Genomic DNA, 16,160 nt, shown 5'->3' with positions numbered 1-16,160 from the left:
TGGGTAATGTGCAATATACATTGTTTGGGATATACTTTAGTATGTGCATCTCTGTTTCCATGGGTTACATATTTCTTTTCTTTTATTTACTGATTCTACTTTAGAGGCATCTCAATGTATGCTGCACTGGAGTCAAAAACAAATTTCCCCAATAAATGATTGTTTTGTATCTTAATTAGCATTAACCTTGAATTAAGACCGAACACTGACATTGTTATGTAAATCTTTTTCTGGTTAGTCTTGCTTTCTTACCCATTCTCTATAGGGCTTTGAACTCTATTGCAAGTGCAATGGCCCTGAAGCAATGTCACGCATCCTACATGTATACACAGAGAAGAAGTGAACATATTATTATATTGTGACTTCTGAGAGCCCAGAGTTCCTTCTGGCTGAAGAAAGCCAACACCTGCTGAATTCAGCTCCAGACGAACTCAAGGTTTTCCTAGTCAGGCATCACGACAATAACCACAAGAAAAGAGGAGCCTTCTGTGGCACTCAAAGAGGAAGACGGAGCCCTGTTCAGCAAAAAGGAATGGCTGAGTGACGGCCCGGTCTGGGAACACAACAGCAGCCCTGCACTGACTTGCCCAGGGGAAGAAGTGGTAGAGAGTCAGATTAGGGGGCAGAGGGATTCTTAGGTGTGTGTTCGCTTCTCTTAAAACAAGTTGAGGAAAGTGGCATCAAAAGCTCCAACTGTAAAATGTTTGTTTATGGTGTTTCATCACTGAAAGTGGACAAGTGAGATGTTAATGCAGATATAGGAGCTGTCATAACCTGGCTCAAGGGCCTTGAACAATTTGGCACAAACACGAGCTAACTGCAACAAACAATTGAAATGAAACTACAAACCTGGAGTGTGTCCGTCAACACAGTCAGTCGTGTTTATGTAGATCTATGACATACAGTTGTAAAGGTTGGGATGTTGTTGTTGAAGCAAAGGACAGAAATATGTAATTGATAGTTTAGATTAGATTAGTCCATGTGGTATGAGCCAGAGCGGGTTGGACTTTTATGCCCTGATAGCAACAAGACCAGGTGCTCTGGATCTGGCTAGCAGATACTTCTCTAAAAACAAAGGGAGACAGAACCTATTTTAGAGAAATGACTTTATAATTAGGTAGCCACAATCACACAGCACAAAGAAAGTCATCTGTTGCCTAAGAGGTACATCAGAATCTGAAATACTTTATTAATCCCAAGGGGAAATTTGGTTGTTACTGTTGTTAAAAACACAGTATACAGTTATTTATATACAGTAGAATAGAAATAATTGAGACTGTTAAATAAACCAGAATACAGATACTAAAATCAGCAATATGTACCATGAAGGACTGGAATAATAATCTATGTACAAGTGCAAATGGAACATAAACAGTATTTACAGTTACTAGTATATACAATGGTTGTCAGTGTGGATGAGTAACTTTGCACTGAGAAGACACTTTCAGGAATCTTATTGCAGATGCTGCAATCGAGTCCTGTTATTTCATTATCAAAAGCAAATTAAACACATGCTGCAACAATAATCCAAAGTTACAGCAACATTGTTGGACAATCAAGAGCAATCACAAAAAAACAAAAAAAAACATTTACACAGGTGTACACAACCATGTTTCATGTTGTGAAAGCAGGCCAGTTTCTCTTTTAGCTTCTGTGATTATTGCAAGCAGCATTGATTGTCTGCTACTTCATGATTCTGAATGAAGACTGTCTGCAGCATGGACAAGTTCATTATCAAATTTGACATGATATATATGTTGTGAATTAAAATAAAGATGTTCAGAATAGAACCAGATTGATGCAGTTATATACATACATCAACACGTATCAATGAATATTTATATTCATAGTAAACAGTAAGAACAAAGAAAAACACCATCTGCCTCTAGCTGCAGCGTTTGAGTATTCTGTATTCATGTTGTGCTGCTCTGCACATTCCAGACATCAACATTTCTTTCCCCTTGTTCTGATTTCATTGGGAGATTTGAAGGGTGACGTTTCTGGCTTAGAGTGTAGATAATCTATTAAACAACACACTCTTCTGTTTTCTGGAGTGGACATTTTACCGGACGCCAATGAACCAAGGACGTTCTCATCAGTCCAAACCGAACAGCAGGATCCAGAGGAAGTAAGAGTTTTCAAAGGACTTTAGCAAGATTTAGATGCCAGCATGGTCACTGGTAACTTTAACACCTTGCAGAGACGACGGTGTAAGGACAAACCAAACAAAATAAAACTTAAAGAACAAAAGGAAAAACTTGAGACATGGTGTATAAGAAAACGTACACCATATCCACCTAAGACGTTTCCCCCTATTTTTTAAAATACACAAAAAAAAAACCAACAACACTCAAAACAGAACAATCACTTCATATACATCTTTTTTCATGATGACCTGGGCAATCAGAATATCATGGAGTCCCTCTGAAGTCCCAAAAAGTAACGGAAACATATCTTATCTGTTCAAGATATGTTATTTCTTCCCCTGTCACAACCTTCCCTTGATTTAGGGATATGACGTTATCTCTTAAAGATGTGTTTGTATGCATAAATAAAACTATGTAGTGTGAAATGCAATGTCTGAATTTTCTGTTGTGTAAAAAAAAAAAACTTCTGGCATGGAAACATGACCATATATGGAAATCCAGCACTCTGCTGCTGCTGATTGGATTGAGTGCAGCTGCACCCTGTTTACAATCACCTGTGCATTGTCTTCTATCACAAACTTGATGGAGCCCAGTGGGTGAAGTTCTTTGAAAACCCAGGCCATTTATTTGAGGAATTCCCCAAACAATGTTGTCCAAATATTAGTTTTGCCATTACTGGAAGAAATAAGGGTCTGTAGTGATCCAGAGGACCTCAGGCTTTCACACTCCTTGACTTTGTGATATGGCCCTCTGGAAAGTCTGGCAGTGTGTGAAAAGTATTTACTAGTATCTAAATGTTAGTGTTTTTTTTGTAAATAAAAGAGCACAGATCTATTGATACTGGAATAAGCTGAATAGGAGGAATCGATTCAGAGCAGGCAGTGAAGTTTGTTTCAGGCTGCACTGGCTTCTCATTGGTCCTTGCAGATACGCTGATGGCAGAAACAGCCTCTAATCGGTCGACAGAAACAAAATAAGATGGCAGCTTCCATGTTAGCCCAGTGAACCAACAGAAATGACTCTATTCCACTGAGTTTTATATGTAAATCATCATGGATTACATTCATGTTGGGGAGCACTGGATCCGGATTGTCAGTATACACTGATCTTCTCAGTGGGATAGAAACCCCCCAGGATATCACAGACACTCGGAGTCTGTCACCAGAAAGCTGCCAAGCTGATGAACCAGGTGGATTTCACAGTAAGTTGCTTTGTCATGCCGGTGTATTTGTACAGCTGATAATGTGAAGATGCTATTCCTTATGTTATTATCCATTTTGACTAGTCAGATACTGATAGCACAAAGCTAATATGTGCCCCTGAGGTTAAGGCCTCGAACTGGACCTTTAAATTAGGGCGAGTAGCAGGGTCTACTTCTGCCACATGATGGGCTATTGTCATGCAAGGGGCTTGTTCTCCGGGGGATGCAGCTGGATAATATTGTTCAGGTCATACTACTGATGTGCCAAATTAAATGTAAACAGTAGAATCCGCACGTGTTACTCTATCCATGTACTTATTGCACCTGACCTCCTCCAACAACACAGAGTAGCTGCCTGGTCATAACTACAGACAGATGGGTAGTTAAATGTGGTTGGGAAAGACACTGCAGTAGTAAGACTTTGTACATGCATGTGTTGTTTTTGGTGCAGTTGCTTCAGTGGAAGGCCTGATGGTTGTAGACTACATGCTGATGTAAAAAAATATTCAGATTTCTTATGAGTGAAGAAGAGGTGCCAGCTCAGTCCCTTAACAAATGGATGGCTGCTTCAGTTGAAAGTTGGTTGCAGTGTTGTCAGTCACTGTGCTTTTTCTTGATATGAGACAATTATTCACCCTTAAAATCCCCAGGAAATTTCTTCTTTGTTTGGATGTTGAATTTAAAAAAAAAATATGGCTGAACATGGGGTGCTGATATAGTTGTTTTTGTGCGTGTCCCATGAACAAAGGGCTGTCCTCCAAGCGGGGGACCTATAGCGTTGAATCCAACCTGTGGCTCCTTTCCTGCATGTGATTCCCCACTCTCTTTCCTTCAATGATTTCCAGCTCTATCCATCTCTACATCAAAAGCATGACAATAAATCTTGAGATATGGCCAATATCACATTATGGTAAACCGACCTATCATATATAACAGACCTGCAAACAACGAACACAAAGACGTCACACACAGAACTCTGTTTACAGGAGTAACCGTGGCAACCACTTGAAGTAAAGGTGGTTTGATGTCTAAATTGATATGCAGTGAGTGCGAAGGGAATCTATGAGCAGATGATAGTGAGGAGGACAAATAGGGGAGGATGATGAATGATTGCTTTTTGTGGAGAAATGGCTGCCAACCCAACTTGGCTGTTCAGACTGAGCTTGGATTGTAAAAAATCGTACCTGTATCTAATTTAGGTCCAAATATGACGGTGGCACAAAACTGATTTTTAAATAATCAGAGTCCATGTCCCTTCTGCTGTTCAAACCTGAAGACATTTGAGTAAAAAAAGTAAGAAAAAAAAAAAAAACTGCAGAGGGAATGTAAACTATGATGTACCAAAGCCAGAAGTAGTTTGTCTTAAGTTAAACATAGAAGGCAAATATTAATGGGCGAAGCCCGAGTGACATAAGTCATGAGTCATGAGTTACCGCAGGGGACTTCAGAGGCTCATCGGCTGCTGCCGATATACAGGACATTGTGTTTCAACCCTAATGACAGGCTGAGAGCTGGAGCTGAGGCAGCTTTTAAGCCTCTTGACGAACTGTTACACTGCACCCACCTGTCAATCATGTCAACTACATGCCTAACTATGCATAACTCGTTCATAAAATCTAAACTGATGTTATAAAAAAATGTATTCCCTCTACAGTAAGTGTTTATGACCTATTTAATTGTTTGGACCAGGCTCTAAACACGTTATTTCTGCAGTAAAAACGGGCTGAAGATGGAGGACACATCTTTACCTGCCCTTGTTGTACAAAAAGGAAGTCGCCGCATATATATTCCTCTTCCTTACATCACCAATACCTTCCTCTGAACTTGCTAACAGCTCAGTGTTATGTTGTAGAGTGTTAGTTTTAGTTACAGTAAGTTTGATGTCACTGTTTTTCCTTTTCTCTGCTGCTCATGCACAGAAACTTGCAGGAGCCAAATTTGTCAACAGAGCTGTCAAGGTCGACGTTACACCACGTTTTATTGCATCAAATATTATTTTTTAAGTAAATATCTATAACATGACATAGATTATAATGATAATTACTAACTATTATGAAGACAAACCTCAGACTGAATCCAACATGTCAAAAAATGCATTGGTATTCTTAACTCAGTGAATAACACTCGGTGTAGTTGATGGGATGTTGCAGCAGGTATAGAGAAAGTGAGGTACAATGTTTATTTCATAACAACAACCATCACTCCAGCCTCTTTTTTTCAGGCCTGACAGAAACAAAGTGACAAACAAAAACCTTGGAAAAGATAGATCCTGTTCCAGCTAGAAGGTTTCTTGTTACCTCCTTTGGTATCCTTTTTTTCCCAAACATGTCAGCAGAAGCACTCTTTAATCATCTCAGCACAAAGTCAACAACTCAAACTTCACATTTGGAAAGATCTCTGTGCATTTATCTGCCACAAAAAAACAGTTCAACTCTGATCTGCTGAATCTGTAATCAAACTGCAGCAGCTCTCTCTTAATTCCATCCTTATTTGTAGCATTATGTAAGAACCCTTTCAACCATTGCTTCTATACTAGCAGGGAACTAATGACTGTGTTTTTATTTACACCCCTTGGAATATTAACTGCCTACTCAGGATGAAGCTGATGTTTTTGTGTCGTTCTTTTACCTTTTCGAATGGCTCAAGTATGAGCACATTACCACGCATTTCTGTTTATTCCAAAGGGGATAAACTTCTATTTAGTTGATGCCATGATCTTTTCAATAGAAAAGATCATGGCATCTTCATCATGGCTCATGTGAAGGTCAATCAGTTTACTTTTGTACAGCAGGGCTTTACAGATTAACTATAGTCATCATTTGAGTTGTTCCCCAATAATCTCTGGTGGCGAGAGTAGACAAAAAATATAGTTTATTACATTTTTAGATGTATTTTATTTATTTATTATTAAAATAATAAACGGGTTGGTGACAAAAATTGTAGCACATGTTTGTCAAGTTGCCAATGACCACTTATTTTTTCAATACAACATGATAATGGCCCTAATCTTACATACAGAGTGGTCTGGCCAGCTGCAGACTTTGATGCAGACATTGCTGTCAGTTACAATAGAAACCAAGAAATTACAGAGTTCATTAAATTTTGAAGCACAGGGCCTCTAACCTCATAGACAAATTTGTCGAGTTGTGTTTGGAGTAAGCCACAGGGTTGAAAAATAAAGCCAATGTGGAAGTGCAAAAATCTGCAGTTCCTTGAGTGAAGCAGGCATGGCCACAGTCACTATAAATCACAGATGGGTTGTAACATGGTTGGGAAAGACTATGCAGCTCTAAGACTCTGTGCATACAGTGCGTTTGTAGGTGGACCACTACTACGTCGTTCTGATGACTTTGCATGATTAATCATAAAATAAATACATGAACCACATTAACACACATCATGTATGCAATCTCATTTCTTTGGATCTCCTCTAAACATGCCCATTTTTACAACACAAAATAAGTTTTGGTGTCTGCATGGCTGAGTTGACATGACATGACATGACAAGAAACGTTAGAGACATGTTTTGGGGAGATCTTAGACTTATTGAAGCTGGTTGAAAAGGAGGATAATATGTAACCTTCAGGTCAACCCTGAAGCCACTTCTTTGCAAGCTAGCATAGCATTTCTAATAGGGCAGCAACGACTGCTACATGATTAATCGTAAACAAATCATGATCTTGATGGTGATTTGCATGCTCCTATTTGCTCCTCTGCATTCAGAATGAAAACTTGACCTTGAAAGATTCTGTGACCTCAGTTCTGACAGAGTACAATATTTTTTAGCAAGAATCGTGCAGCCCTAGTGTTCAGCACCTTTGAGCTTCAAAACATTTCTTAAGAAACCAATGGGTGAAGCTAGACGAACAATTTAATTTTATGTGAGTGATTCTACCATACAAACCTTAACACCTCACCGTCGGCTGCACAGCTCAATGCAGCGCTTAATAGAGAAAGCAGGAAAGTGATTGGCCCATTTATTCTTTAAGTATTCTTACTTTTCTCGCAAAGTCAAAAACGCTGGACCCTTCACTTCCCTGCTATGCAACTTGATTACATCTTCATTTAAACCCTCCCTTGGTGGAGCTCCTTTTATTAATTCGGGAAAATGTGCATGTGTTTTCCATTTCAAATCATGTCACTTATACCTCCTGGAATTTTAATGGGTACGTCATGCAGAAGTAGGTTTAAATAAATAATTCAACCACTGGAACATTCAGACTCCTGAAGAGTTTCAACTATTCAACCAAACTTCCTCTTCAGATGATTCATGGGCACTTGAACCATCCCTCCTCTCATTATAAAAGCCCCCAATATTCCGTTTCAAGAGGTTTGTGTCTCATTGGCAGATTTACACGTTCTAATGGGGCATGAGGAGGTTCCTTTCAATGCATGTTTGGCATGATAGAATAAACGCTTTGAAGAATACACAGGGAGGTGTTTCCGATAGTGAGATACCATCTCATACAATGCAGTGTGCTGGGGTTATGCAAATACAAGTGGGCTACGATGGTGTTGCAGGCTCTTTCATCAACATTTATTCCACATCAAACACAGGCAACGATGCCTGTGTTAATTATATGTATGTTCAAAAGCTCAGCAATGTGTAGGAGTGAGAAAAAAGGATCATGAGGTCAGGAACTTTCTTTACTCTTACTCACTTTAAATACTTAACAGTAAGCTTTTAATGGTTTCCCTCTCCAGAACAAAGGTCCTCTGGGTGCTTGGAAGGGCATCCTGCGTATACTCATTTAGTGTCTAAATCTTAAAAGGATGCAATTGAGGGCAGTGCTTGGTGAAAACAGGGCAGTTGGGGTGACAGCATAACCTCGTGTGAATCTTGGATTTAGCAGCTGTAGGGGAAAATAAATGGAGAAAGTCATTACGAAGACAAGCGTTACAACCCTCGGGCAAATTTGTAGCAATCTGGAGTAAAAATGAAAGCGCTCGTGCTCAGAATAAAATCGACACCAACTGCACTAGATGGGGAAACAATAGAATCCTACTATAAACACAATGCATGTTCGAAACAATCTGAATAGTGAGCATTGTCACATAATTGGCAGGAAAGGCACTCAAGCTACAGAGACAGTTTTTTGTAAACGTATCTGTTAGCCCCCCACTGCCACCCACACCCCCTTGGAGGCCATTGATTAGCATGATTAAGTTTCATCAAACCAAATCAACAGCAGCACCCCCAAATGAGCGGGAAGAAGCTCATCAGACATCGCTAATCAAGTACAGCTTGATGCTAGTTTTCAGCCAATCATGCGTAGCCTCTGGCGCTGTGAATAAATAAGCCTGATTTGATCAGTCTAAATTTTTAATCAGACGTTTGAACTGCGGCGGTTATTTTCTCAGTTGTGCTGCTCTTTGTTTTGCCGAGCTGAGGTTAAGAGGAGGACAGGGTGACTTTGTCTGGGAACAAAAATATTGTCACTGTACAGAGCCTCCTGTGCCGTCGGTTGACAAACTATACTTTGCTCTTTATTATGACTGTTTTATGGAACAATAGAAACTGTTTTATGAAACGACTGCAACAGCCACATAAGTGGAAAGTGAAATCCATAGAGTGCACTTTCCACTACGATATTTGATTTACACTCTAACTGCAGGAGTGCTTTTTACTTAATGGTCAATTTCAAACCCAACCCAAAATGTCAACCGTGTCATTTCTTGTCATTCTAGCTATGGCTTTACACATGGAAAGAGGCATCTTGCTGGATCAGCAGAAACCCACCAAAGGTAGGCAATCATCATCCACAGTTAGAAATTAGCACCTGTCCAGGAGAATGAAGTTAGATCAGTCTTATGAATGCACACAGAAGGACTCACTATTCTGTGATTTATTTATAAACGACAATATCCACGAAAACATGTTTCAATGCACGCACACATTATTATTGTAGTTAAGTGTAAAAAAAAAATACACAGGTTCACAAACATATTTCTGATTTACACCTAAATATTTGTTCTTTTAGGTACTAGAAAGCCATAAATATATGATGTTACATTTATATACAAGCTGTTTTGGCAAGCAATTGTCTGCAGCCTTTCAGATGTCTCGTTAAAATTCAGCCAATCACAGCAGTGTAGATTCAGCAGTATGACTTCATGTGATCACTTATTATTACATCTGCTCAGACAGTTTATTAGCCTAGCTGTCTGACTCAAATCATCTTTATGGTACTATAAGCAGTTAATAGTCATTGTGATTGTTGTAATGTCAATGGAAAGTTGTTTTTTTTTCCTCTATTGAAATCAAGGTGGCTGTAAATACTGTTTCTCCCAACAGAATTACTAAAAATGACCGCTAATCGTAGCTCCGCGTAAACAGCATTCATTCAATGATTCACACATTCTATAGATCTACACCATAGAAGTTTCAGCTTTTAATGTTGATGACAGGCTTTTATTGTGAAACAGCTATATCAGAATATTGGGGATTTTTAATTGGTAACTACTTAACACAATTTAGACTCATCTGAAATGCAAACGCTGGAGAGAAACGAAACTCCAACCCTCACAGATTTGGTAAAAAAGCTCCAACGTCCTGAGAAGTAAAGACACTGAAACTTCTTCGTAAATGAAACTCACACTTTCCAGCAGAAACCTTAATGATTGGGATGAATCTCCTCAGCTCACCTGCCTTTTAAAAACTATTGCTTTTTAAACAACAAATTGACTAAACTGCTTCTTAGCCGAGCCTTTAAAGGACATCGCCGCAACAAAAACGACAAACGACCCCAAAATACTAAAAACTAAACAAAAAAAAACAAAAATAAGTTTTCTTTTGTGAGCAACACAAAGAGCATGTCAGTATTTGAAATTGCCTGAATTTCCCTCGGGATCAATAAAGTATCTATCTATCTATCTATCTTTTTAATTAACATTTCCCTTCATGAAAGATGCCTGTAAATTCAATATGAAAGTGGCAGGTAAAACAACAACAAAACAAGTGACTAGTAGATTTTTGAATCCACCAATCGGAGTGCCAGGTCGGTAAAAAAAGCTAATTTTCAACCCTGTCACCATCACAAAACAAAGAGTCTTATCATGGCTGCTGATAAAGTGCAATTCATTGTCTTTGCAAAGAAATAATGTGATGATCCCCACACCTCGGAATGAAGCCCACAGATTTGTATCTGGATCAACGGCAAACTATCAAACAAACAGTATTACCATTGAGTAGCTGTTCAGATATTATAGAGTGGAGGTAGTGGACCAGCTCACCCACTGAAATACAGCAGCAATTATATGGCCAGAACTTCTTTTCACTGTAGGTGTAGTTACTTCCTATGCTGTCTTGGAATTACAACGGGATTAGAGGGATTTTGAAAAGTCACAGTGCTACAATATTTCCACTCCAGGTTCAGTAAAGTCCATCTTACCCTCAAACCTCAATGACCAGGAACAGATTACACCATAATGCTACAAAAATAGAGAGCAGTGACATTTACCCTGATGTGTCCATCCATGGTCCTATTTGATTGTGCGTTTCACTAGCACTCAATTGTATGCCTTCTTTTTACTTTCATCCTGCATGACAGCAAGTGTTGAACCCCTCAAAACAAGAGATGCAGAAAAGTAGCATCAGGAAAGGCGTTGATATTTTTCTGTAACACTTGTCTTTAACCCTGCCTTAACTTTGACCCAGATTTGTTTTGCCAAAGCACCTCCTCTTTCCATCAGTCATCTTCAGATGGCCTTTGGTGCTTCCCATATGAAGTCCCTTGAAGTTGAGCTCTTTTTAAATAGCACATTAAAGAATTATACACAGGCCGCCTCAGAAAACTGGCACTGCTCATGTTTACTATTCCTCTCTCTCCGATATTAAAACCCCACTATTGAATTCCCTCTCCTCGACTGCTTCATTGGCCTGCAGTGTTTGCTATTATTCCATCTGCTCGGCAGAGACCAAAAAATATTCCATTACGTCCTCTGTTGTATCTGTTTCATGTGTGTGCTTGGCAGTCAGGTTATGAATATAAATTCAAGCCAACATGCCATTTAAGTCTCATGGCAGCATCAGGGATACTGTATGGTATCCATTTCTTTTTTTTTCTGAGAAGAATTGCAGAAAACATTTTACGATTTTAAACCCGCAGTATCTCTACCACTTGACCCTTCTTTTCCATCACACCGTTTTATAAAATGCCTTCCTGGGTTGTAGCCATTTGAGCAGGTAATCGAGGCAAAGCAGAGCGAAGCAACAAACTGACATGGAGATGAGACGTGGCTGGTTGTCCATGTCCATGCAGGGGTGAGATTGAAAGCTTCTGGAATGAATTTTACATGTTGGTGTATTTTCAACACTTATTTCATTTTATTTCTATCTGCCTGGAGCAAATGAACCAGAACAATGACTGACGTTCATCAAAGCGCTGTTAGCTTCCATCCGCTTGTTATTCACCCTGGAGGTCATACTCTAGAGCTTGTATCATTGACATGCATGCAACAGCTCTAAAGGCGTTTCTATTAATAATAGAATATCATAGAATCCCTATCTATCTACCTGAAATGAAAGAATGAAATGGAGACGCACGAATTCAGCTTTTTTTTTTTTTTTTTTTTTTTTTTTTTTTTAAAGGAAAAAATGTGCACATATCAAATCATCCTAACTTCACGCAATGATTCACTCCGGTCCTGTGGCAGTTGCTGTACGTTTTGCTGCCTGTAGATATTTAGATTTCACATTAAAAAGCACACTTTGTTGATACATTAGAATAGTTTGATGGTGGTGTTCTATAGGAAAAAAATCATGATTCAGTGCATGAATATCAAAGGCTTATTCGTCTCTCTGGGCTTATTCGTCTCTCTGGGGTATTTATCATTTTGGTGAGGCAGTTAACCTTTTTAAACAGCACTTGACCACAAGTGTGTTCACACCCTGAATAACCAGCAAAGTCCCCCCCCTCAGCCAACAAAAAAAGTCAATGGCTTATTAACCAGCTGCTCTTTAATGAATGTGGTCAGACGACAGTATTGGACATTGAGCACTATCTACCATGCACATTTTAATTTACACTCAATAAAATCTCCACAATACCAGTTTGGAAAGTGACACTCCAGTGCCTATTGCCCTGCTGGGTGTCACCTTTTGAGAAGCCAAAAACAAGATAATGGTTGGATTTTATAATTAATAGTGGTTGAAAAAAACCCAAAAAACTTATAGTGCCCTGAGAAGACAAGCTCGCCATCTCTCACCAGCTAAAGAAAGCCTCGACCCAGGACCTACAGTAGATGAAGAGGCTCACATCAAGAGGTGGGATCAAAGCTTCTTGTCTGCTGAAGTTGGGCAGTAACTTATCTACCAATAGTGGTGTTAGTAGTTAAATTACATTCCTCAGGCTGGCTTCATGGTAGCATTTCTGTTTTCTGAGTCAAACAGCTCAGATGAAAGCGTAAAGACCTCTGGACATGGTGTTCGAATGTCGTGTCCAATGTCTATTTTTGTACCTTGTCTTGTAATTTGTATGTTGCAAATGGAGCTGCCGTGATGCAAGACTTTGTATGACAATAAAGCTCTATCAATATTTGAGAAATATTCAATTTATAATAGACATTTCTTGATGCATCCATTTGTCCTGCATGAAGACAATGTAATAGCCATTGAATACTTGTAGCTGTAACTGGTTTCAAGATTTAGCTTTGCAAGTGTAAACTTTCAAAGAGGTCCAAAGTGTGTCAGCCTTTTAGTTACATACTGTAAATACTGTGCATGTCTATTAGATAAGAGGGACGCACAGTCCAGGAGTGTGTGTGTGTGTGTGAGCCTGAGCCTGTGTGTGTCTTCGGGGGAGTAAATCTGTCACTGAGACTGCTAAGGTGTGAAAGAGCTGCACTGCTTTATGATTGCAGAAACTGCAGGCCAAGTGTGATGGTTAGTAACACGGCCCACTTTAACTTAATGAACTCTTATGATACAGGCAATTATTTTACACACAGTAAACCATCTATCTGTGTTACATTTTGAAAAGCTTCAAATAAATATGTCTGTTATAAGACTGGTTTTATTACTGTACTGAAATTAATCTAATTTTTTCCACACTTGTGTGGTTACTAATGGATGGAAATGTGCCTGTAACCCCCATTCTAGTCGGCAGGCGTTAACAAAATTGGGCTTTTTTCTCCTGGTGTAATGGGACTTTTAAATAAATCATTCATATCACCATGCTAAATTAAATGCAATAACTTTTCAGTGGTTCCCTTTAACCTGCTGTGCAGATGGAATATGCCATTTCATTGCTATGGCGCATTTCCTTAACGAAATGTATCTATAAATGGCTTCCACACAATACTGGCTTTTTAGTTAATGGTTCTCAGTAACCGTTTCAGGAAAATTGAGCAAAGAGAAAGACAGAGCTTTGAGGGTTGTTTCAGCTGCTGCACGTTAAGACGAGGGATGTGCACTATTACAGGTGCCTCGTCATCTGGGAAAAAGGTTCTCTTTGATTTTCTTATCCACCCGATTTCCTCTCTGAGCTTCTGTCTGTACGTTTTGTTCTGTCAAAGGGAACAGCTGCATCGAGATGGCCGGATCCCAACCCTGATGTAATTCAATGCTCCATCCTGCAGCAATGATTACTGTTGTTTTTGTTGACCTCAAAATCTGACAACGGTAAATGCTTGCATTTTGGCTTATTTGCATGTTGATGTGACAGCGTTAAAAGAAGGTTGTCAGATGTGTTTAAGCAGTTTAGAAAAGACTATGTCAAGGCCAGAGTGATTTCTTATTTGACGTCTGGAGGAGGATTTTGTTGAGTTCATTTGGTGTGACGGGCACATGACGACATTTGGGGATATCCAAATTATTAAAAGCGTATCTGTGGTTTTTCAGGATCTCATTAAAAGGAATAAAGTACAACATTTTACACAAACATACAGCGGAAACCCATTAATTACTCTGTAAATGTCCTTCTGAGTCATGACTGCCTACAATGAGTGAGAAGCGTGAGTCCTGCCAACTGTATACTGTTGTTGTAGCTGTTTACATCATCTTTACATGGGTGGGCCGACCTTAAAAAACAGTTTTAGTGAAGGACTAAAAGGAACAAAAAAACACAGTCTACTCACTGCTGATTTGGATGTCAAGTATGTGTCTTTAGAACATAGTCATTCAATTTATATGGAGCTATGAGCTAACCAAAGTGTGCTAACATTAGCCTGCTAATCATGTCAAGCAAAGGACAATTTTGTTGGACGTTTACGTCTGATGGCTCCTTAGGGACAATGCGAGAGGAGAGGATGTTGTTGGAGGAGAGAGGAAGCTTTAGAACGGTGGAGGTGTCGCCAAGTTTTTTTTTTTTTTTTTTAGTGTAATGCTTGGGGCTCAAAGGCGACATCTCCTGGATCAAAAAGTCGCACCTTCTTTCTTTCAAAATCGTACGAAACTGTGGGTGTTTTTTTGTTTTAATTGACGCTGAATTCTCTGTTGCTCTCTCTTTCCTCTAATAAGTCGGAAAGACACTTGATGTGTTGGGAATTTAGTGTGAAGTGTTACCTCTTACTGAAATTGACTGGCATATCACAAGTGCAAGCAAAAAGATGTTCTCTTGCAGCCAACAAAAACTTAGAGCTAAACTTTATATTTCAACCAATCATTTACATTACTCAACAGAAAATGCTCTAAATGGAATTGGCAAACACAGAAACTCTCTGATAATTAACAGTGAGATCAACAGATAATCATGGCAGGCTCTCTTGGCCTGCCAACTGGCTCACTCTTTTGAAAATGTTGTTTTTCACTATTTGGTACTGTGGATCCTTCTAGCCCCACAGCTATATCTGCAACGAGTAACATTTAGAAAATGTATAAACCAAACAGATACTATCCGGTTTGATCATATTTCTAATGGTTGTGAGGAAAGCTATTCTCTTAAAACTGAAAAAATATAACCACGGAAAAATATTCTTTACAAAGCAACACATTGTTAAAGCAATGATGCTCTACTCGCTTGTCTTTGTTTGGGCTTTGTTTGCCCCAGATCATATACAAATACACATCCATCCCACCTTGGACACAAATCTATGGCAAACAAACTCGCACACCCCTACAAACAGACATAAAGTGATCCACACATGGTTGTCATTGTTGTTTGAACAGCTTACATGTCCAGTCTGCACAGCCAAACAGGATGTTTTAGTCCTGGACTCTGGACCATTAGCCTCTGTGAGCCTCTCAGCTCAGATTCGAAGCAGTTGACTGAGCATGTTAGAGCTGTCATGGTCACTCAAATGTTAAACCACACCAGTGTCTTCCTGAACCATTACCACCATGAGCTGCCTTGTAAAATTGTCAGAAGCAAGGTTCAGATAACCTGTTAGGGGCCCCAGGCTGAAAGTTTGTTTTTGGCTCAGTTCAAACAACCGATCGTCTGTTAAACTGTGCTCATTTAGTTTAAACGTATACATGTTCATTGCAAAGTGCAAGAGTAATGTGACGGTTTCTCTGCTTTTCTGTTTTCACTTTGTGGGTTTTAATTTCAAGGTATAATATGCAACTTTTAGAGCAGATGTCCAGTAGATGTTAGCACTAAGGCAAAAGTCTCTCTGACCAAAGCAAAGCTGTCCCTCAGTGCACTTCCTCCCCTCCTCCTCTACCTCTCACGTTTTGATCCAGGCCGTGAACATATTTATGTCAGATGTTAAAATTGGCTTTCACTAATGGGTGTGAATGTGACTTTTGGAGCAAGACTCAAGCGACAACTTAAGGAAGTATAGTTTGTTACACTTCCCAATAAGATTCAATATTTAATGCCAAAGGTTTCAGCTTAGTAGCTCCATGGTATTTGGGTATTTGATAATATTTT

General features: G+C 39.2%; 1 protein-coding gene across 2 annotated transcripts in view; it reads left to right on the top strand.

Annotated features, from left to right (window-relative positions):
- Nucleotides 1-16,160, top strand: part of vstm2a (V-set and transmembrane domain containing 2A) — a 345,371-nt gene that overhangs the window by 165,997 nt on the left and 163,214 nt on the right. Inside the window, exons 1-2 of one of the 2 annotated variants that reach the window (XM_079361033.1) lie at nt 2,722-3,348; nt 9,037-9,093. In XM_079361033.1, coding sequence (XP_079217159.1) covers nt 3,213-3,348; nt 9,037-9,093 — 193 coding nt within the window. In that variant the 5' untranslated portion in view covers nt 2,722-3,212. Of the gene's footprint in view, nt 1-2,721; nt 3,349-9,036; nt 9,094-16,160 lie in introns of those variants that run through there. The other variant, XM_079361035.1, reaches the window with a different exon arrangement.

This window comes from Symphodus melops (genome assembly GCF_947650265.1).
Source record: "Symphodus melops genome assembly, chromosome: 14".
Lineage (NCBI taxonomy): Eukaryota > Metazoa > Chordata > Actinopteri > Labriformes > Labridae > Symphodus > Symphodus melops.
The sequence above is the reverse complement of the archived record's forward strand: the minus strand, read 5'-3'. Positions and strand labels throughout refer to the sequence as shown.